Source organism: Tiliqua scincoides, chromosome 6 (assembly GCF_035046505.1).
Source record: "Tiliqua scincoides isolate rTilSci1 chromosome 6, rTilSci1.hap2, whole genome shotgun sequence".
Lineage (NCBI taxonomy): Eukaryota > Metazoa > Chordata > Lepidosauria > Squamata > Scincidae > Tiliqua > Tiliqua scincoides.
This window is the reverse complement of record NC_089826.1, coordinates 29,195,419-29,218,054: the sequence shown is the minus strand read 5'-3', so window position 1 is coordinate 29,218,054 and position 22,636 is coordinate 29,195,419. Positions and strand designations below refer to the sequence as shown.

General features: G+C 43.2%; 1 protein-coding gene across 1 annotated transcript in view; it reads right to left on the bottom strand.

The window, feature by feature from the left end:
• SYNPO2 (synaptopodin 2) overlaps positions 1–22,636 on the bottom strand; it is a 122,450-nt gene that overhangs the window by 6,439 nt on the left and 93,375 nt on the right. The window contains exon 4 of the mRNA XM_066632693.1: positions 17,812–19,994. Coding sequence (XP_066488790.1) covers positions 17,812–19,994 — 2,183 coding nt within the window. The remainder of the gene's footprint in view (positions 1–17,811; positions 19,995–22,636) is intronic.

The window sequence follows — 22,636 nt, the reverse complement described above, 5'->3', positions numbered from 1 at the left end:
TTCCTAACCTATAAGAACTTAAAACACTGCTTTGAAGGATCAATTCATTGCTCTCAAGAGGTCCTGTTCCCAGTGGCATAGCTAAGGGGCTGCAGCGGGATACATTGCCTTGGGTACCTAGCCTTGAGGGGGTGCCAACCCACCCCTAACAGTAGACCCAAGGTGACAATGTGGCCTTCTGAAGTTCAGGGAGACTGCACTAGTCTCTGCTCAAGCTTTTCCCTAAAGGTAGATTAAAGCACAAGGCAAATCATGTGCATGGATATCTCCTATCCTCTGTTCAAGCTTTTCTGGATAGAGAACATGTATTCTATTACTCTGAATATTGGTCAACATGTTTCTATTGCAGTGAGTACAATAATAAGCTAGAAATAGAATAAACCCTCTGAGTAGGCGAACAAGTTGGAGGAATTATCCTATGAGTGGATGACTTATGACAGAGAACCTTATTCACTTCCAAAGCAGAAGCAAATCTGACTTTTTCCCCAACACAAAGTGACCTTTTACAGCAGTGATTTTTCATCTCACACCACTCTGAGAATGTGCAAAAATTGTCAAGGCACACCATCAGTTTTTTGACAACTGACAAGGCATAACACTGCTGGTTGGGGGCTCACATCCCCCAATGGTCCTACTAATATATGACCCTCCCCAAATTCCTATGGCACACCTGCTGAACATTTGAGATGCACCAATGTGCCGTGCCGCAGTGGCTGATAATAACTATTGTACGTTCCCTCAAGACAGACTTGTACCTGTATCCTGGTTTCACCAATGACCCCACCATGGCAGCAGTTCATGTTTGGAATGCACCGAAAACCAAGACTTCTGTGACCAAAACAGAGACTGAGCTGTTCACAAGACAGCTATGTCCCATAGCATGATGGGATGTGGGGGGCAGGTGAGAAGAGGGATCACTTTGTTGTGGGAAACATTGGTGGTGCAAATCACCAATGTTCTTGTGAATTCTACTTCAGTGTGCAAAACTTACCTATCCTTTGGGTTCCTCTGTACTTATTTCCCATACATCCAGAAGTCGAGGAATTTAGATTTTTGAAGAATATGTTAAGAAATAAGCAAAAGCAAATTAAAGAGGAAAGTCACAAAGCAAACTCAAGTAGGAGAGAAAGGGGGTGTAATACAAGTAGAGAATGCTCTCTACTTCTGTTCCCATTTGCAGCTGTGGGGAAAAAAAGAGAACACTTCTGATGATGCATAAGCTGAAATATCAAGCTTTGGAAAGCCACAAAACACATGACAGTGTCACTCTGAGCATGTGTTATATTTCAGCTCTGATACACCAGCATGATTGTGTAAGACTGTAAGTCAAAATGATAAACAGTAGTCAGTCTCCTGCATTTACTTTTCTATAAAGGACAGGGTTACCCAGTGTGTGTATTGGGTAGCAAAACACCGTCCTGGTTCATAACTTTGCCAGCAGCAAGGCAAGGAACAGCAGTCAATTTAAGAAGTACAGGGGGCTCCATATCTGCGGCTCCCATAATCCACATTCAGTTATCCCCATATTCACAGATCCTACCGCACGCATGCCCCCTCCAAAAGGGTTTCTGAGCTCAGCAGAGGCTGTGGACATCTGTTGATGGCCTTGCTGGGCTCAGACTGAGCTATACAGCTGAAAACACATGACTTCTGATTTCACATGTTTTAATGCCTTAAAAGGGGGTGGTATAACGTCTTAAAAGACATTAAAAATGTGACTTCTGGTTTTTCCATGAAACCGGAAGTCACGTTTTGAGCTCTAAATCTCAGACTGAGCTTGGCAGAGGCTCATGGACATCTGTCCACGGCCTCTGCTGAACTCAGAAACCACTCCAGAGGCAAAGGGAGCCAGCCTCCCCTCAGCTCCTGAGCGTCCAGGTCATGGTTCACCCATATCCGTGGTTTCGGCTATCCGCAGGGGGTTCCCAAATGGAACCCCTGTGGATAAGGGGGCATGCCTGTACAACAAATGTTGTTAATAATACCACGCTGCTGAAATGCATTGCATAGAAAAATACCTTGATATCATTAACAAACAACAGAAATGAATTACTCCAGAAAAATTCTACAGGTATTCAGAGTATGGGCCCATTCCTATGGTCACCCTGTGCTGACAGAAGTCATGTTCTGGCAGATATGGGTGCTTTCTGGTGGCACAAAAACAGGACCAATGACAGGAGTTGCTGGGCCAGTGTTGCAAATGGAAAACCTCCATTGGCACTGGTAATGGTAATGATGTGTCATGGGTTGGGGTGGAAGGCAGGGAGGGGATGGTTTGGGACGGGGGAAGGTGGGGAGAGGGTGGGGACAGTGGCCTCTGCCATATCCTAAATCTCTGTCCAGGTCTGAAAACCCTACATAGGGCTGCTTGGACTTGTACCAGTGACTTAGTTGGCACAGGTCCGAGTAGCCCCTTTGGGCAGGCTGGGACTTGACACAGGATAAGGAAACAAAGGAGGAAACCTCCATGTGGTCCCGCCATGAAGGCACTGAATAAGATTGGGATGTGCAACCCATAGGGTTTCCTCAGCAAACTGATTTGGAAATGGTTCCCTCTAGGTAGAAAGTTTGAAAACTGCAGCCATAAACAAAATCCTAATATTTCACAGTTCTACTCTACTTCTCTGTGTCATGGCACTGTGGAAGAAAAAGAAACTAAGAAATCTCCTGATCACTAAGATCAAGAATAATGATAACATGAAGGAAAGAGAGATTTTTTTTTTAGCACAAACTCACAGACAGAGCTTTGCCTACTTGAAGCTAAGTTAAAGCTACTGCTTTAATTTGATCTGTCATTTACTGTTCATGAACTTTCTGATTATCATAATCTGTGCAGTTCATAGTACTTCTGTGTCATGTCTCCCTTATTACTAACTAGGAGCCTATTTCTTCTAATACAACTACTGCCACCTTCTGGAGATCAATAGTAATGCACACATGCATGATTTTAGTAGAACAAGACGCCAATAACAGGTGCAGACTGCATGCCTGTCTCCTTTATAATTTGGCCAGAAACCAATCAATCATTTAAATCAACAGTTCTCACACTTATATCCTATCTTCAGATATAGTCATCCTTCTGGAGACCCCCAATCTAAAACTTTTAATACTGCATTTACTACCAACAAATAATAACCAACTTTTAATATTTGCATATTGCATTTTTCTTAAGTTAAATTATTAAATAACTTACTATAGTTCAACAATTATTTTTATCATGTTACATTACAAAAGGAAAATAATAAAATATATTCTTGCACCTTGAAAATGTTCAGAATCCATTGATCTGCAGACAGCATGTTCCAAATCAACACATGTGTGCACACATATATGCACATAGTTCTCCAAATTCAGGCATTGATCCCCTGGAACATGCCATTCCTGATCTCAAACACATTGACAATTCAGTTCATTCCCAGTTTCAAAACATCATTTTAATTCAACCACTTTTACTATCAGTTTTCTGCACAATTCAAATCTTCCCTTGGCTTCTGAAGTATGAATATTACAGAATTAAAAAAAATCCAAATCAAACAAAAAACAGGCACATACAGGGCAGGGAAGGCCTGGAAAGATGGGATCAGTGGAGGACTTTTCCACCATATCCTAGCCCTGATCCCAGGCTGTCCAGCTTTACACTGGACCAATTGGACTTCCACCAGCTAAATAGCTTGTGGAGAGCTGAGTAGCCCCATAGGGCAGGCTTGGACATTACCTGGGCTAAGGGGAAAAATATCCCCTTACTCTGATGAGACCTCCAGCGTGCTCCTAAGCTGTGTTGGATACAGCAGAGGCCGTGTGGCCCGGCTGTGCCAGCAGAGCTTAGAATTGGGCTGTCCCTCCCATGAGAGGAACAGTAACATTAAAACTATACAGTTATATTCCCCTCAGAGTGCTATAAAGAAAATAAATAATAATTGCATGTACTTTTTGCTCATTCAGGCCAACAGTAGCAGAAGTGGGTCTTAGAAGTGGGAACTTTTCATGACATTATTCTGACCAGTCCTGATCTTTAAACTGGGATCACAGGTTTCAAAACAATTATTGCAGTTATTAGACTGGATAGGGACTAGAACCTTCAAAGACTTTTGTTATTCAATGGCTAGAGCAGATGAATAGGAAGTAAATGAGGAAGCCTATGCATATTTACTGAGAAGTAAATTCAACTGACAATGCAGTTGTCTTTATTTCCTAGTACAGTGTTTCTCAAACTGTGGGTCGGGACCCACTAGGTGGGTCACAAGCCAATGTCAGGTGAGTCCCAATTCATTTCAATATTTTATTTTTAATATATTAAACATGCTACCCATGGTATGTGACTGCATTTGGGGAAATGTTACAGAACTATACTTTTAACAAGCTGCTATGTTTATTAACATAAGAACAACTGGATCAGGCCATAGGCCCATCTAGTCCAGCTTCCTGTATCTCACAGCGGCCCACCAAATGCCCCAGGGAGCACACCAGATAACAAGAGACCTCATCCTGGTGCCCTCCCCTATTCTTTTAACAATGTTAGTAAATGGGACTTACTCCTGGGTAAGTGTGGGTAGGATTGCAGCCTAGGATTGTTAAAATTTTCCTGCTTGATTATATCTTTTTCCAGTCACAACATCACTTCCGGTGGGTCCTGACAGATTCCCATTCTAAAAAAGTGGGTCCCAGTGCTAAATGTGTGAGAACCACTGCCCTAGTAAGCATGTAATCTAAGGATTGTAAGGATTGTAATCTAAGAGTAACCAAATCTTATGTCACTCCTTGGCTCACAGAGTGACTTCAGCCATTAATTATATCTCAGCTTTAATGGTCCATTTGTAGAATGGAAATAGCAGTAAGCTATCTCACAGAGCTGTTGAGACAACAAATAAGGATGTTAATGCATTCTGAATAATAATGATGTTCTGTAAATAGTAGTCAAGAAATACTGCAAGCTCAGAGATAACCAAAGCTGTTCAAAATTTGGCATTACAGGAAGATGCCAGCAGGAGCTTTGGGCTCACACAGTCCTTTACTTTCTCTGTTAAGATTAGAAACTTCTGATCCCAAGTTGCAGAAAACCATGGTTTGCCATTTTATGCATATAGGACAAACTATGGTTTGTCCAAATCTTAGTTTGTCTGCAAACCAGGACAGCAAAACACTTTCAAAACAGAGGGAAACTAAGTGCAACTGGATGTATAGCAAGGAAAACTAAACTGGAAGCAAAGAAGAAGAAGCTCCTTGTGGGCAAAGCAAACACTGTTATCAAAACCTATTATTTCCCCCCATTGTTCTGTACAAGATAGGAAAAAAAAATGTGAAAGCAACATTTGTTGCTCCAGATGGATCCAATTAATCATGGGAAGCCTTCAGATTCTGAACCTGTTGTCAGACTATACAATTCACAGTTGAGGTGTGCATTTCACATGCTATCTTTGGACACAATTGTTTCCATGACTGGAGGAAGCAATGTCCCCTTAAGGAAAGTTTTTCTCAAATGTACGTGTGCCTCTTGAGTCAATTCAATGCCCTGGAACTTTTGGGGATGGAATAAGAGGTGTCTATTGCCACGTGAGTTACCACTGCATCTCTCTCACACATGGTGTGGTAGCTTCATGTGCGCCATCAAGTTTTAAACCCAACAAACCTTCTGCCAAGTTTCACTTTCAAGTTGCTTCTAACATCCACTGTCAAATTCCCATTATAAGCTGCATTGATGGAGTATGTAATGCGATACTGGGCTGCAGGTCATACTACTCAGATTAAAGCTAGATCTGGGATTTGTGCAGTCTTAGAAGACCATAAGGGGGGAAAGAATGATTGCTGGGAGACTCTGGGAGACTCTCAAAAAAAGTTGCAGTATGCCCCCTTAAGAGGTCTTTAATTTGTTTTGAAGAATGTCCTTCAGAGTCATGCGACTGCCATGAAAATCTTGAAACACGTAAAGGCAAATAATCTTTCAGGGTTGCTGCTGGAACCAGCGCCATTGATTGGCCCATTCTCTGGCATTCTCACCTTTTCAGAACATAAGAGAAAAATTCTTCTCTGAAGAGCTGAAGCAGCTGAGTATCTCTGCCATCCAGATAGCTTGTTGAGGCGAGCTGGAAGATACTGTGCGTAAGCGGTTTTTCCTCGTGGTCAGGCCTTCTGTTAACAGGGCTTTCCTTCATAGAGTATGCAAAGGCCTTGATAATGTTCCTTCCAAGTTCTCGCCAATAGAGTCTAACTCTTGTACTGTATTCTCCAGAGTGGTCTTAGATGCTTACAGTATGTATATGTATTCTTTACCTGGCAGAGGGAGCTATCCACCTTCGAGACATAACCTATTCTTCAAATCAACACCAAATTTTCCTGTGCTGGGAAGGAATATTTTGGCTTGTTTGCAGAAGAATTCTAGAGATAGGATCAATTTAGATATCTTACCAAATGGTGGTTTGTGCTAAGTGTGTGTCCTAATCTTGGCTCAAGCTTCCACACATACAGGCAAACCATAGTTTAGAGCTCCTTGCCTGCTTTCATTTTCTGTCTGCTCATCATTCAGCTTCACAAATTCATTCCCATCTTCATGGCACTCTTGCGGAGGAGCCATTGTCAAAACTGTTATTTGTCAACAGTTTGAGAATTTGGATATAATGGCAAACCACAGTTAGCAGAACCTGTGGTTTGCTAACTGACATTAAACCATGGTTTGATATCCTATTTGTGAGCCGACACACTGTAGGTTCACACATAAAAAAAAACGCACCATGATTTGTCATAACATCTGAATGCAGCTGTCAGCTAGTAATATCATTTTGACCTGCTTTTATTTTATTTATAAAATTTCTTGGATGCTGTTCCAACACTTTCCAACACTATCTTTTGGGCAGTCCAATCCTATGCTTCCTGGTGGTGCCGAAATGGCTGCGATTGTATCCTGCAGGGCCACAGAAGCCATTTGTCCCCTTACCCCGAGTAAAGCCCCAGCCTCCACAATGGGGCTTCTCGAGTCTGTGCCAGCTAAATCACTGGGGCAGACTCAAGAAGCCCTGTGTTGGGCTTCCAAGCCTGACATGGGGCATAGGGTCCAGAGGAGGAGGCCTCCGCTGGTCTCTCCCCGCTCCTGGTGCGAGGATATTGCTGGCACTGAAGCCCTTACGACTGGGCTCTGAAACAATCAAACAAATCAATAAAACAACTTAGCTAAAACAGAGCACTAAAAAGAAATCTAGGCCTTTGTTGGCATAAGCTACGATATAATTGAAAGACAGCCATTTAATCATCTGCGGGAATAAGTTCCATGGGCAAAGGCCCTGCCTCAAATCATCTCAGATCTAACTAGCCTGCACCACCCAATGGTTCTCAAACTAGGTTGTTGCAATGCCCCAGCCAGAGAGCCCTGGCCTCTGCCCCCTTAAAGGGTGGGGAGGGGGGAAGGCAATGATGCAATGCGCTAGATTGCACTGCTTTGGAGGGGTGCAGGGGCTTGCTGCCACTTACCAGAGCCTGCAGCAGCCTCCTGGGAGTGCAGGTGTAGTCTCTGCAGGGCTCCCTACACTGGGGAGACCCTCAAAATTGCGATCACAACCACTTCTGGTTTTGTGTTTGTGAAATCAGAAGTGGCCGTGATAGCGATTTTTACTGTCTCCGCATGTTGGGAAGCCCTGCGGAGGCTGGCGTGGGGGCTCCCCTCACCCCTGGGAAGCTGCTGCAGGCTCTGGTAAGTGGCAGCACCCTTCCCCCCCCCCCCGCACCCACACACACAAACTCCCTGAGAGTTTGAGAACTGCTGACCTAGGCCATTCAAGACTTTGAAACCAGAAGCAAACAGGCATTCATTGCAAACAATCTAAGGCTGGAATGACGTGATCTGTTTTTTGCACTATATGATGAATGGCAGGGCTGGACCAAGACCTCCTCTACATTAGGTGGCATGTCAAATGCTTATCTGATGACATGCAGGCCTCTGCTGCTTGTACTCTCCAATACTCTAACTCAGCACTCTCCTCCCACCCACATTTCTTCTTCCTCTGTCCCCCTCTTCTTTTTCCAATCCAGGGAGTGGAAAGAGAAAGAGCAGCAGCAGAGTAGATGGGCAGAAATGGGCACCCCCACCAATCTGCTGCCTAAGGTGATCATCCCAGTTGGCCTCATGGATGGGCCGGACCTAAGGAGTGGCCTCATTGTGCTCCAGTTGAAACTTCCTCTCTATTTTCAAGGCCAGCCTCATGTAAAACATAATACACAAATCCAAATGCAAGGTTACCAGTGCAGAGAGAATGGGTGCAAAATCATGACTTGAGAGAAGTTATGGCTGGCTTGCCACCAGAAGCTTGTCTTGTGCTCTCCTGGATACGAAGCAATGCAGCAGCAATGCAGGATTTAGGACGCCCAGAGTCAAAATGGCTACAAGATGGACAGAAGGCATCACCACCGATATTGTGAAACATTTTATCAAGCAAGAGTGATCTGTTGGAAAGCATATGAGGGTTTTTATAAAAGATTTGAAGCAAAAAATGTCCTCATTTTCTAATGAGGATGAACAAATTCTAGTTTCATAGACTTCTTTCCTGCTAAGCCAGTCTATATAATTTTAAATCCCCATAACTCTCAGTAAGAGGAATTAACTTGATAAATGGTATAATATATACCATCGTATAATCTTTATTTAATTCAACTCTCAACCCTCCAAAAAAAAAAAAAAAAAAAAGCAGCATTTCAAACAAAATTCTGAATATTCTGGCAATGAAGCATCCGAAGAATGCTGGATGTCAAGCTTTCAGAACTGGAATGTTAATGTGCACACGCTAAATTAATCCCAAATTAGCAACAACCCCTTTCCCCAATTAAACTTCATTTGGTAATGTTTGAGAGCATTTTTGCACAGGTGGTGATAGCCTGGGTTGAAGTAATTTTAGTGTACAGAACTATTACTTATTTATTCATTAATTATTTGATTTATACTTCGCCTTTCTTCCCGAAGGGCATCCAAGGTGGCTAACAATCAGTTAACAATTTTAAAGTTAAAACTGTTAACGATCAGTTAAAATACAATATAAAATACAGATAGAAACATTAGAAAAACTATGGAATCCTCTTTGTTGTCAGCCATTCTACAAGCGTGTTTCCTGATCTTACAGCTTCATAATCAGATGTGCTGATGTCTTTTCAAAGCTTTAAATCTACATACTTGGGAGTAAGTACATGATGAGCATTACTTCTGAGTAGACATGATTAGGACTGCACTGTATGCAACTAACTGTATGCAACTAACTGTGAACCTCCCCAGCCCTGCGCCCGGGGCAAAGGTCTGCGATGGTGCCCCCTTGTGGGCTGTTGCCACCCCTGGCGAAAAATCCACCCCCTCTCTGAGGTTCCCTGACACTTAAACCATAAGCACAGTTTCCGACCCTGTCGGGAGCCTCAGAGAGGTTTACACGTGGTCCTTGAGGCTTGTGCCTGGGGCATTTGCCCCATTGGACCTAATGGTAGGTCTGCAACTGACTGTGAAGGCCCTTATTGCAAATATATATTGGTAGAAATGAAAGCATTCCCACTTAAAACAAAGTGACAAGTGGTTTTGAGTAACTTAAATGTTACTCTTGCATTTTGGATACAATACAAGTTACTTTATGGTAACGATGGTTTACCCAATAATTTTTTTAAAAAGGCTTACAAACCCATATAAGTACATTAACCAGTAGGCTTGAGAACTGACGATGCTCAGCTGTCTCTTAATATCTCTTGAGACTGCTTCTTATTTCACACTAAAGAAATGGGAATGTTCTTATGAGTCACTTCCATGTCCAAAACACCACATGGTAATGACCAATGCAAGTATCTAGTTGAAAGGACATACATTGTGAGATTCTCTTCAGTGACTCAGCTGTATATGCATCTGCTTACGAGAGCCATTATGGGGCAGTGGTTTTGGTATTGTGTTTAGACCTGGAAGATCCAGGTTTGAATCCCTGTTCAGTCATGAAACTTCCTGGGTGACCTTGGGCTAGTCACTATCTCCCAGCCTCACCTACCTTGCAGGGTTGTTGTGAAGACAAAAGGAAGAAGGAACCATGTATACCACCCTGAGCTCCTTGGAGGAAGAGTGGTACTTTTTTAAAAAATGTGAAAAAATTTGGTCTCTGTATTGGGTTTCCCACATGAAGTCTGAACTTATGTGTAGCAGACATGTAGCATATAACATAGCCCTTGATTGTGTCTCTCATTTTTAAGGACAAACAGCTAGTTTTAATTGTACAGTATAATGGTAGTTTGAATTGCTGTCAAGAGCTGACAACTTCTTTTAACCTCAGTTAAAACCAAATAACTCATATTTTCATGTGTATTTGTTGGGAGTAGAGAAGTCAATATTGGCACTACATTTTAAATAGTGATGTCAGATTATTTCTAAGGGCTTCAGACCCTCAACTTTCTAGCACTGGATACATCCAGACTTGCATTGTTTAGCAGTCTATCTTTAACAATAGCTCAAGGGGGCGGTCTGTTTACACATCCTTGTCCCTCACTCTCAATAGAGTTCTACAGGTATTGGGTTTGTTCCTCTTCATTCATGAGTATAAACTGTCCCATGACTAATGTTGCAATCTGTCTATTCTTGTCCAATTTTCATCATCCAACTTCATGATTCATAATTCTCAGAGGACTTCTGGGAGGACTTCTGGGTGAAATGGGAGGTGTTCAGGGATAGGATCTCCTCAGTAGTGGCAATTTGGGGCCCTATCCTATCCAATTTTCCAGTGCCAATGCAGCTGTGCCAGTGGGGCATGCACTTCATCCTGTGGTGGGGAGGCAGACACAGAGGCCTCCTCAAAGTATGGGAACATTTGCTCCCTTACTTCGGGGCTGCAGTGCGGCAGCACTGGTGCTGGAAAATTGGATAGGGTTGGGCCCTCAGTTGTGGAATATTCCCCAAGGATTATTGGATGATGCTAATTCTATAATTTATTCAGTGTCAGGTAAATAATTCCCCCCCAGATCTGTAGCAGATGATTTTTATGTCAGTGATTTTGTGACTGTTTGCTAACTTTACTCTTGTTCCTAGTTTTGTTTTTATCTGTTATTTAATTGTTATAATTAGAGGTGTTTGTTTCCAGTAAGATAGGATTACAGCCTAACAGCCCAATCCTGAGCTGCCCGGAGCACGGGGCTGCTGGCATGCCAAAAATGCATCTGGTTGTGCTGCTTCAGTGCTGGGCTGGTGCTAAGCCCCACAAATGTGCCTTATGGCATGTTTGCGACAGTGCATGCCGGCAGTAAGATGGTGCGCAGAGCTGGGGACTGGGCTCCAAGTCTTACTGAACACAATGGGCTTATCTATGAGTGAAATAGATGACATCCTTTTCATCTACTTGTAATTGATTTTAATTAGTTTTAAATTGTTTTATTATACTTTTGTTAGCAGCTTTGAATGCTTCACATGAAAGGCAGCCTAAATAAACAATTCAAGGCTCTCAGTGGCACCTGACTCTGTAGAAACACATCAATCCACCTCTCTAATTATTCCCCATAATTGCTGTTCCTGTTTCCTCCCACTACAAGAGGAAAATCCTCTGTGGTGAGTGGAGCAAGATCTTTTCTTTGTCAACAATAAGCCCATCAACCTAAAAGTTGGAGATTAGCTGAGAGTTCTCTAGGTCACCAGGGGCCTTTCCAGCAAGTTGTTGAGTAGGATGGATGTGGCTCCCTTGACTTGAGACTGAAGATTAGAATCACCAGTCTTACTGAAGACCTGAAGCACTGAGGTCAGATAAGATGGGAGAACTCAGCAGTGGTAACTTGTGCTGCTGGAACAGAAGCAAACTTGGGATGTAGCAACATCCCTGCAGGGCTGAGAACGCCTGTCTGGATCCCCTTGAGAGCCACTGCCACTGTGTATAGAGAATACCAAGCTAGGTAGCCCAACGTCTGGATTCAGTGTAATCTAGTTCTTATGTTCAAGTGCAGGCACGTAGATACCAAATCCAAGCAAAGGTATAGAGAAAAGCAGGATTTGAGCAAGTAAGAATCCCTGACCTTCCTTGTTGGAAAAGTAGGTAAATTCTCAGCTGAAATTAGAGAGGGTTGACACACAGGAATAAGACCTTGTGCTCTGCCTCCATCTGAAGAGCATATCTGTGGATTCACTACCTAGTGCAGTACTTCCAGAGAAGGTCCCATTTAAACTTTTGGCTTCTTGAGCTACAAGGTTCCTTTCCTTCCCCAGGTCAAGGCATCAGCATATCCCTACACCCAGAGCCCCAGGATTCACAGAGATTGAGACTTGCAAGGCTAATCATTCTTGGTCTCCTGTGGTGCTGCTATTGTGATGATGTCTACCATATCCTAAGTTTCCTTTACATATGCTGGTTAGTGAGTACTATGGGGAGATGAGGACATCTCCACTATAATCAAGGATGCCCAATGGCGCTATTGTAGCCTGCTGTGTACCACTGCTCAGCTTCCTTCTATCCTGGATGCATGGCCTTCACTTTTCCTTCTCTCTTGCCTAGCCACACTGAATGGGGATCCCATGGACCAATTCCATCTAACCTGTATTTTTAAAGCTGGGCTACAGTAGAGTGCAACTGTGGAGCAAAGCTTGCTTTATTGCTGCTTTCTTCTTGCAGTCACATTCCAGGAAGCTGTCATTACCACTGCAGTGGTGTAGTTAAGGCAGGGTGGGGGGGTCTATTATGCCTTGAGGGGGTGCCTTTCAGAGGCCTTCTGAGGTCCAGGGAAGGTGTAAGGGGAGCATGGGGGTGTTAAAAATTTATGGGTCCAGGGTGTCAGATGCCTTAGCTGTCCCACTGACCCACTGTCCTCTTTTCTTGCTCCCACAGGAAAAGGTATTCTCTTGCATTTGAACTTTCCTTCTTCCTTTACTGTGTTGAAGCTGGGACTGAGTGTTATGCTGACAGAGATTCTCAACCCCACGAATGCCAAATAACATCAATGTGGAGTAAAGAGGAACCATGACTTCTCATGACTTGGAAGCTACAGTTCTACTAATGCAGGCTACAATTGCATTTGCCTTCTTTGCATAGTGGAAGTGTGGAAGCTTCTTTTAGAAGAACCAATGTGGTCATATGGAAAGGCTTGGTAAGGGGGCAGTGGCTGGCAACTGTTTTGTTCCCACCCCTTCTCTCACTGCTGGCCTTCTAACCCGAATCATCCATTCCTCTCTGTTTCAAGTATTCCGGTTTTCAGTTTGTTTGGGGCTTTGTGGCAACAATGACAAAAGCAAACATTGCCTTCCCTTGCCATATGATTTGGATTTTGGGGTGTACATGACACAGCCCTAAGTAGAAGCTTTTATCTTCGGGTTTGTTCACATCTTTACTTGGCCTTCTGATAAACATGACAGCAAATACTTCTGTGAGTTGTGGTTTGGTGCAAGATAAGCCACTCTGCTTAAACGGGACGGACAGTCACCATACACTGATGTCACTCAGGCTACTCAGCAGCTGGTCATGGCTTTCAGTCATTCCTGCCCTAGGCCATATTTGAACAAGAGGTGAGAGGCACTGTATTCTATTACCAATCCCCTTTGCAACCCATTCCCTGTGGAGTTAAAAATGAAAAGCATCTAAAACTCTCCTCTCAACTCAGGAAGAGGGCAGGGTTCCCCTGTGTGTCAAGGCAGTATGTATGTGTCACAGTACAATTCTCAGAAAATGTCCCTTAAAAATAAACACTGGACAAGCATATGAACCCACAATACCTTCTCCTAAAGGGACTTCTGGGGCAATTATTTTTTCTAGTAACTGTAGGTGTAATGTTTTTAAGATATAGTTTTTGTGGATTCTAACACTTGACACTTCTTTTTCTCAGAAACAATTTCTGATTCAAACAAGTATTTTTAACAAGTGGAAGTCAACACATATTTAATTTGTTTGTGGGTTTCAATGGGATGATTCAGGCTGGTGAATGCTTCAGCACATGTCCAAGTTGCAACTTATGTGCCTTGATTCAGGCTTTTGAAACCTGCACACAAGTCTAGTTCAATATGTGGTGATCCATTGAGGAAACAACTCATGTTGACTCAGCACATTAAAAATGATTATGTGAACCTGGCAGGTCTGATTAACTTATTTCCATTCAGCTCAGCCTTCATATCATCACAGCTTATCAAAACTCAATTCATAACCCAGTTCAGCAGATATTATGGTGTCTACTCAACTTACCCAAAGCAGACGGATTCCTAAGGTGTAGTCCCTGAGACACAAGCAGGATGATGTCAGCAGCTGTGAAATGTCAGCAACCAGGCCATTGGCCAAGAGTCACCTTTTGGCGACCAGACTGGGGAAGAACAGTTACTTATTCCTGAGATGTTATCACAAATATATGTCATCAGCAATGGGACATTATCCCAATGACATTCTTTGATCAGCATTTCAGAGAGAAATTAACAAGCAGAAGGAAGAATGAAGGTTGAGAATTTAAGGGATCATGAAAGATACAACCATTGAATTCCCCTTTAGTTTTTTCCTACATGTGATGCCTAAAAACATCTGTAAGAGTCTGAGCAAGTACCCTCCACAATGTTTTTGGGCACACTCTTAGATGGAGAAATACATATGATTCTCATATACTGATCTAGAGCAATTTGTTCCTACTGATGTAGACAGATAGTACTTTTGTGATTTTATGGGGCTGTATTTTATGGGGCTTAAATTCAGGCTGAATTTAAGTTCATGTCAATGCATCTGATGGCATTCTGAGCAAGTTTTGCTGCCTGAAGAAAGCCTAAGCTATATATTAACTTCACTTAAAACAGGTGAAACCAAAGAAAAAGCAAAAAAAAAAAAGACAAGTAAAGAAGAAAGGACCAATTTTAATGGTAGAGAAAAAATATAATAGGATATAACTGGAAAATGAACAGAATAAAGACCTCAAGAGGATTAAAATATTGGTACCATATATTTTTAGATAAGTTGTGCTGCAAAAGAATTCTCTACATATAGAATGGGCTGGTTTCTAAAAATGTGTTCAGCCACTGTTGTTTTTCCAGTTTATACTGATTTAGCCTGATCCATATCTAAGACTCTGAACCTTTGGAAGAAAACACTGTTGGAATCTGCAGGACTTGGAAAGGAGGGACCAACTCATGGCATTATGGCCACAGTAAGGCCTATGGCCTCCTGGGTCTGGTATGCAGTGATAATGACATAAAAAGCTGCCTTATACTGAGTCAGAGCATTGGTCCATCTAGCCCAGTATTGTCTATAGTACATTGACTGGCAGTGGCGCTCCAGGGTTTCAGCCAGGGGCTTTCCAGAGCTCCAGCTGGGGATGCCAAGAATTGAACTTGGAAATATGCAATGCATGGAAGCCTCCACTAAGCTACAGTCTCCTAGCCTTTAGTAAGACATTGCTTCGTGCCGAGACCCGAAAGCCTCTAAGCATGGAAGCAGGTTGGATGACCAGGAAAATAATCTAGTTTGTCCAAACTATACTGAAATAAGGCTCAGAAAAATGTTCTTATCTCTAGTAGGCACATTCACACAAACTCTCACTACTCAATGACTATGCCACTTTGGCTGTTATCTGAATCCATCTAAAGCAGTGTTTCTCAAACTGTGGGTCGGGACCCACTAAGTGGGTTGTGAGCCAATTTCAGGTGGGTCCTATTCATTTCAGTACTTTATTTTTAATATATTAGACTTGATGCTACCATGGGATGTGACTGCATTTGGGGAAATGTTACAGACCTTGTACTTTTAACAAGCTACTATATATATTCTTTTAACAATGTTAGTAAGTGGGACTTACTCCTGGGTAAGTGTGGGTAGGATTGCAGCCTAGGATAGTTAAAAATTTTCCTGCTTGATGTCACTTCTGGTCATGACATCACTTCCGATGGGTCTTGACAGATCTCGTTCTAAAAAGTGGGTCCTGGTGCTAAATGTGTGCGAACCACTAACCTAAAGAATTTTCCTAATTCCACAGTAATTCATGCCACTTATTTTGTGATGTTTGTTTAGCTGTAGAGAATTCTTATGTTCATGAACAGCAATGAAAGTCAATGTTGTAAAATAATTTTGGAAAAGTTGGAAACATCTATCCATCAGCCCTCCTTTTATGCCATTGGAAATCTGCATTCAGTGGTATTGTGAATGTTCTCAGATGCCACTGTCTAGAGTGACATTGCTATAGATATTCTAGAGATACAGGGTATGTCCAGATTTTTCTTTTGTATCACAACCATTAGTAAAACTGGCAGAATCTAGTCCTGGAAACTTGGCAGAACATGGCATGGTAACAGTGTCTTGATCCTCCTGGTCCACAGTGTATTAATAAAAAGCAGGGAGAAAGAGCAAGAACAGAGTAAAAAGAAATACCATGGAAGAAGCAGGATTGGAAATACCACAGTGAAAACAAGACTGTGCCCAAGTGATCAGCAGAAAGATGAGGTCAGGAATCATGGCATGTCATTAGACAGTTATTTATAAGGCACATACTGCTCTGGTTGCAAAACCGGTATTCAAGGACATGTCCCTTTGGTTTTTAGTCACTATGCTTTCACAAGAACATATTGCATCACTTCCACAGCTGCAGAATCCAGCTTATCCTCCTGGCTCTTCAGTAGTTCTAATTGTCTTTCTCCCAACATATGTCATTCTCCCAAGATATGTCACTTTCTGGTTGTCAAGAAAACATGATAGCACTGAGGAGGGCAACGTCTCCTAAAAAAAGGGGAAACTTCTAACAACCTCCCCAGTCAACATCTCTTTCCCTAATATGTTTCTTCTCCCACACATGGTAATACTCACCCTCTACTGGCACCGTTTTTGGAGGGTGGGAAATCAAAGTGGTAACTCATGATCATGGATCACAACTGAGCCACCATTTAGAAGAGAAGGGCCCAATTCTGCAATGAAACCTCAAGTGAAACAAACCAGAGGCTGACAATCAATGCTAATTTGCATTCATTATTGTCACATCATTGGGGATCATGGGATCACATGAAATGCAACTACATTGTCAGAATGATCATAAAATGACAGACAACCATGGATCCATGGTAGCTGTCCATGCACAGCCTTTGGTTGAGAATCAGGGTAGTTGTTTGCTTGGGATTTCACCACTTAATGTGTTCCAATTGTGATTGCGCTAATACAGAAAGAAACTCATCCCCACACATACTGCTGAAGTGGGAAAAACTAATAGCATGAATCAGCCCATTATCAATCAAGATGAATGATTTGATTTCAATATGAATGAATTGATTTCTCAACAGGATTCACTATAGGGATTCAACTGCAGATTGGGTCAAGTTCCCTATACCTACTTTGTACACAACATTCACAAGAGACATTCATATTAGAAGGCACTTTTTAGAAATAAATCTAATACTGTTATTTTGATTGTGCTCAAACCCTTTGGCCATCAGAGAATAGTCCCGTCCCCGTCCCCGTCCCTGTCCCCGTCCCCGTCCCCCACAAAAAAAAAAACCAAAAAAAAAACCTGGTGAAAGCTACTGTATGTAATAACTGTTGAAATACAGGAACAGTGTTCTCTGTGTATGTGTGTACTGAAGCACTAGCACCTAGCATCCTGCTTACTTAATACTGAGTGGCACATGCCCATTTTAGGACACGGTGCATGCAAATATATTAAAGAGAATTGCATTCATAAATGTGTGACATTTCAAATTAATATTCATTTTGAGTCATTAAAAAAGATTTAAGCCTTTTTTGGACCCAAATTTCATGCAAAATATTTGAAAATTATTAAGTAAGCTGAGGATCACTTTGGGTGCCAGATGACCACTGCAAACACTTCATTGCAAGCAAAGTGGATACTGAGCTGTATCTGTAAGTTTTACTCTTCAATGGCTGAGGGCTTCCACACCTGTGCTGTGGCACCAACTTTCTTGGCTGAAAACTTTGGCCTTGGCGTCGTAAACATAGACGGTGCTGCTGGTTCTTGCTTCAAAAAAGTAGGGTAGCCTGTTGATGCACAAGATTCAATTACTGGGCTAGAGGCATTTGACTGGAAGAAAGATTGTGAACCGTAGGCAGGTACAGAGTACACCGAAGATGCTTGGACATTAGAAGGAGAACCAGCATTGAGTGATCTTGAAGGTAAAGGTTGCTTCGAGGCAGGCGCTGAGTCAAATTTTGCAGGTTGCTTAGGAGTTTGCCCTTCCTTAGAAGGAGGTTGAAAAGTAAATAAGGAGGCATTAAGCTGGTATGGTTGATGCTTCATGACCTCTAAGGAACTAAGGGCTTTCTTGGCTTTTTTCTTGGTAGTTTTGGCAGCTCCTGGGGACTTTGACTGTGGTTTAGTAGCAGCAAGAGGATAAGAGGGGGAATGGATAGGGTTATAAGCTACAGGTGGTGGTGCTCGAACATTAGAAGAATATTTCCAAGAAGCTGGTAAAGATGGGGTTGGTGACGAAGCTCGTGCTATGTTGGCCCGCACAGTTTCTGAGTCTACCACATACTTTTCCATCCGTGATTGCCTTTTGGCAAAAAGTTGGGCTCCTTTCCCACTCAGAGCAGGGGGCATTTCAAAGGCTGGCCCAGTTCCTCCAGCAAGCACAGTATTTCCGAGTGGTGTGGTTGGTGTTGTTTTGGGTGTGTAATTTTGTTGTGATAGCACTGTTTGGGGTGCTTTAAAGGGACCAGCAAGATTAAGAGTACTTGGAGGCGGTGCAGGGGGGTATGCAGGTTGTGCTGTCTTAACAGGACTCGTCACTTCAGGTGAATTTGGTGCTGGAAAGACAGGACCTTGGGTTACAGCCACAGCTGGAGGTGACCAGACTGGTGAAACAGGGGTGGCAGCAGCAGCAGAAGAAACTTTTACTGAGGGTTTTGGAGCAACTGGAGGAGGGACCTTCTGTCTGGCTGCTTGTACTTGCATGAAATTACAGGCCTCTGCTCCCAAGCTGAGGTAGTCTTCTTCAGGACCAGATTCAAAGCCAGTAGCCCCGCCTTTTTTGCCTTCTGTATGCTGCACAAGGGACAAAAGAGCAGGATTTGGACTCAACTTAGGGGCCTCTTTGAAAGTAAACATAGGTTTTGCAGTGCTCCGTCTCTTTGCTTCTTGCAATATCCCAGTTCTTTTCGCAGGCACTGCAATCCTTTCATCCCTGGATGCGATCTGTTCTGTCGATTCTGTCGGAGACCAAATGGCTGGCTGAGCTGTGTTGGTGACTGGGCTCAAAGCAGTTCTGTACAAGGCTTCCGGCGGTGGGCTGACTGAAGTATAAGGAGGTGGTGGAGGTAATTCTGACAGAGGGCTAGTCATGCTTCTGGTGGGTGAAAACGGTGCTGCTGCTCTGTTCTGCACACCTGGGAAAGGCTTGGCTGTTCTGTTGGAAGCGGCTGATTTGAGAGCTTCAGAAGATGGATATATCATATTGTTCTCGGGTACAACCCCAATACCATTTTGCTGGATTGTTGGGCCATGACCGCGACTCACTTCTATGTAGCTTTTGCTTACATGGCTCTGCATTCTTGAAACTTCTTCCTGTTTTGCCTGATATGAGGAACTAAATTTGGGGTTGTTCTCTGTTGTCATGACTTCTCGATGCTCTTCCACACTGTGCACCGCCTGCATCTTCATGGCCTCTTGTTCTGCTGTTACTTGATCCACCCTTTGCCGTCTCTTGGCAAACATGAGTGCCCCTTTGCCCTTGGTCTCTGGAAGCATCTGCATCTCGTCCCCACTTTTTGGTTTCTTTTCAACCTCAAGCAGCCCAGTGTCCCAATCAAATGTCACAATCCGGTCTTCCTTGTCAATGTCAGAGAAGAAATCTTCATCGATTTCAGACTCACTTGTGCCTAGTAAGGTTACCTCAAAAGTGTTCTCCTTGTCACCTTCTTCCCCCTCGTCCTCGTAACGCTCTAGCTCCCCAGTGCCGTAGCTGACCAAAGTGTACTTTCTGGCCCTTTGGCGACGCTTCTTGAACATCAACACCCCCTTGGAGTTGGGATTAGGAGCCGCTGTCAGTAACAGGGCAATGCTCTTACATTTAGATTTGGCTTCTTTCACCTGTTTCTCTGACAGGCTCTCACTCCGTCTGAGCCCTGCAGAAAAAGAATAGAGGGCATATTTCAGTGAACAGAGTCCAGCATAACGTGAGAATAATTTTAAGTGCAAGATACAGAATAGCTATTTGGGATACAATATTGTACTCAATCTTCTTTTCAGTACAGAAAGAATCCTCCCATATGCAAATATGCATGGGCAGGGCATTAAAACTAATCTTTTCCCGCAGTTCCGACAATGATAAAAATTGCTCCGCAATAATTCCTCCCTAACTGAAATTCTTTTAACATTTTTTTCCCTGATAGATTTGCTAGCTCAGCTTACGAGAGCCTTTGATGTACCATATCTGCTTCTGTTTGTGTACATATCTAAGCCAGTGAAAGATAGAAGATAAATCAGCAGTGTCACATATTGTGTTACGTGCTGGCGAACCTGCCTCGCATCCAAGGCAAGGTTGGGGCTGAAAGCAGCTCAGCCCGGTACAAGGGGAATCACTTCCCATTATCCCGGGTAAAGAGGCAGCAGCTCCAATGGGGCTACTCGGATCTGCGTCACCGCAGGAGGTGGCGCAGATCCAAACAGCCCAAAGCTGCTCCAGGGCTACCCAGGAACGGGGATGGGGTCTGCCTGATCCTGAGCCCACCCCCACTTACCCCCCCCACCCACAGGCCTCCCCGCCACCCACCCTCTCCCCCCTGAAACACCTCTCTCCTGCCCTCCCCAACCCCCCCCAGACCCCCACACCAACCTAGCTCGGCCAGCAAGGGGCTTACCTTTTCCCCTGGCCAAACAGGGCTTGGGCCGGCCTGCGGAGGTCAGTGCATGTCCATGCACTGGCCTCCCTCCTTTCCCAGTGGCACAAAATTGCTTTACGGCATTTTCATGACATTGGTAGACTGGTGCAAGGGACTTGTGCAACCCATGCCCATATTCGGATTGTGCCCTCAGGTATACGTGTTTTCAGTGAAATTATGGGAAAGTTAATTTGAACAAGAAGGTACAAATGAGCTACTCATTTCTTAATTCATTAGAGAGAATTACTTGTAGAAACACTGGGTAAAGTTATACGAACAGGGAGAAACCATTAATTTGTATTGTCTGGAAATCTTTTTCTAAACTCATTGGGAAGGTAATAATTGCTACAAATAAGATACAATATTTGCTTTTAGCCTGAACTTTTAGAGGCATTCCTAGAATGAACAGGATATTTCAGTTGTGAATAATTCCTGGAAAGAGCAAATGACATTTGATGGCTTTAGAGGTATCTAAATAAGCAAACAATTCATTTTCATAGATACTCTTTTTTTAATTGGATCTTTTCTAACTGCTATGGAATATACTATCCATGCTAAGCACTCAGGGCAGAGCAGGATACAGGTTTACATAAACAGGTGAATTATGCCTTACTTATATACACTCTGGACTATAGCTGGTTCTACTAGCCTCTCCCATTTAGATCTTTTTTATAACCAAAGTGTGATCTGATCCCATTAAAATGAAAAGGTCAGAATCAAAAAGAGCAAGCAGATCTGGGCCATCTAACGTATTAGTGGTAGTGTGAAAATACTACTAGCAACTGTTGCTAGTTGTTGTTATAAAACTGAAATTTTTATTGCATAAGGCATGAAACTTTGAATCATGGCAGGAAAAAAACAAATAATATAGATCAGGATATCAAGAAATGTATAACTAATTCCAACGCACAAGTGGAATTGCGCTTGTGCTTCTTTAACTACAGAGGCTTGTGCTGTATAAAAACCCCTTTTGAAAATGAAGGGAATTTCAGCAGTAGTTTATATATGACCTGCTGTTCAAATAAAAAAAACTCAAGAATCCCACTGGCCCTATCCACGCCTTGTTCATACCCAAAGTAGCTATCTCAATCTTGGCCATCAACTCTCTGGTTCTTGGTCATATCTGCATCTTTAGTAGGCCATACAATTTTGCTGCTGAGTTAAGGGACACAATAAATTACAAGAACTTGTAATTTGTAATTACAAGAACTTGAAACAAATGATAGAAACAGAGGAAGGCAATACTGTTAATGGCCTTGCATAGGAATCATATCCACTAAGGAACAGAAGGACTTTATAGCTAGAATTGCAATGTTAATTATATCTGTTCCCTGAGTTCCAAATTAACAGCCCAATCCTGCTCAGCTGGTATGCTGGCAATATGTGCTTCACTGGTAGGTGCTGTCACAAAAGTGCCGTAAAGCGTTTTGCGACAGCACTCCTACCTGGTATGCTGGCGGGAAGGCTGGAACCTTCCCACTAACACCAGCAGTTGCATGGACACCCGCTGGACTAGGTAAGTCCAGCGCAAGGGTGGGAGAGGATGGAATGGGGTGGGGGAGGGTGGCGACTGGGACAGAGGTGGGTAGATCAGGCCCAGGAGAGGGACAGGATCTGCAGTGCAGGCATGCACTATATCCTATCCCCCCTCCCAGGCCTGAACTGTCTGTATGGCAACTCGGAAATGCGCCAGCAATATCACTGGCTGTCATCCAAATTGGCTTATAGCGGCTGCTGGGGCTTACCTTGGGGCAAGGGGACAAATATCCCTTACCCTGAGGAGACCTCCAGAAGCTGAAAATCCCTGTGGGATATAGTGTAGCCCTCGCCAACGCTGCTCTCAGCTACACACCAGTGCCACTGCAGTTAGAATTGAGCTGTTCTTG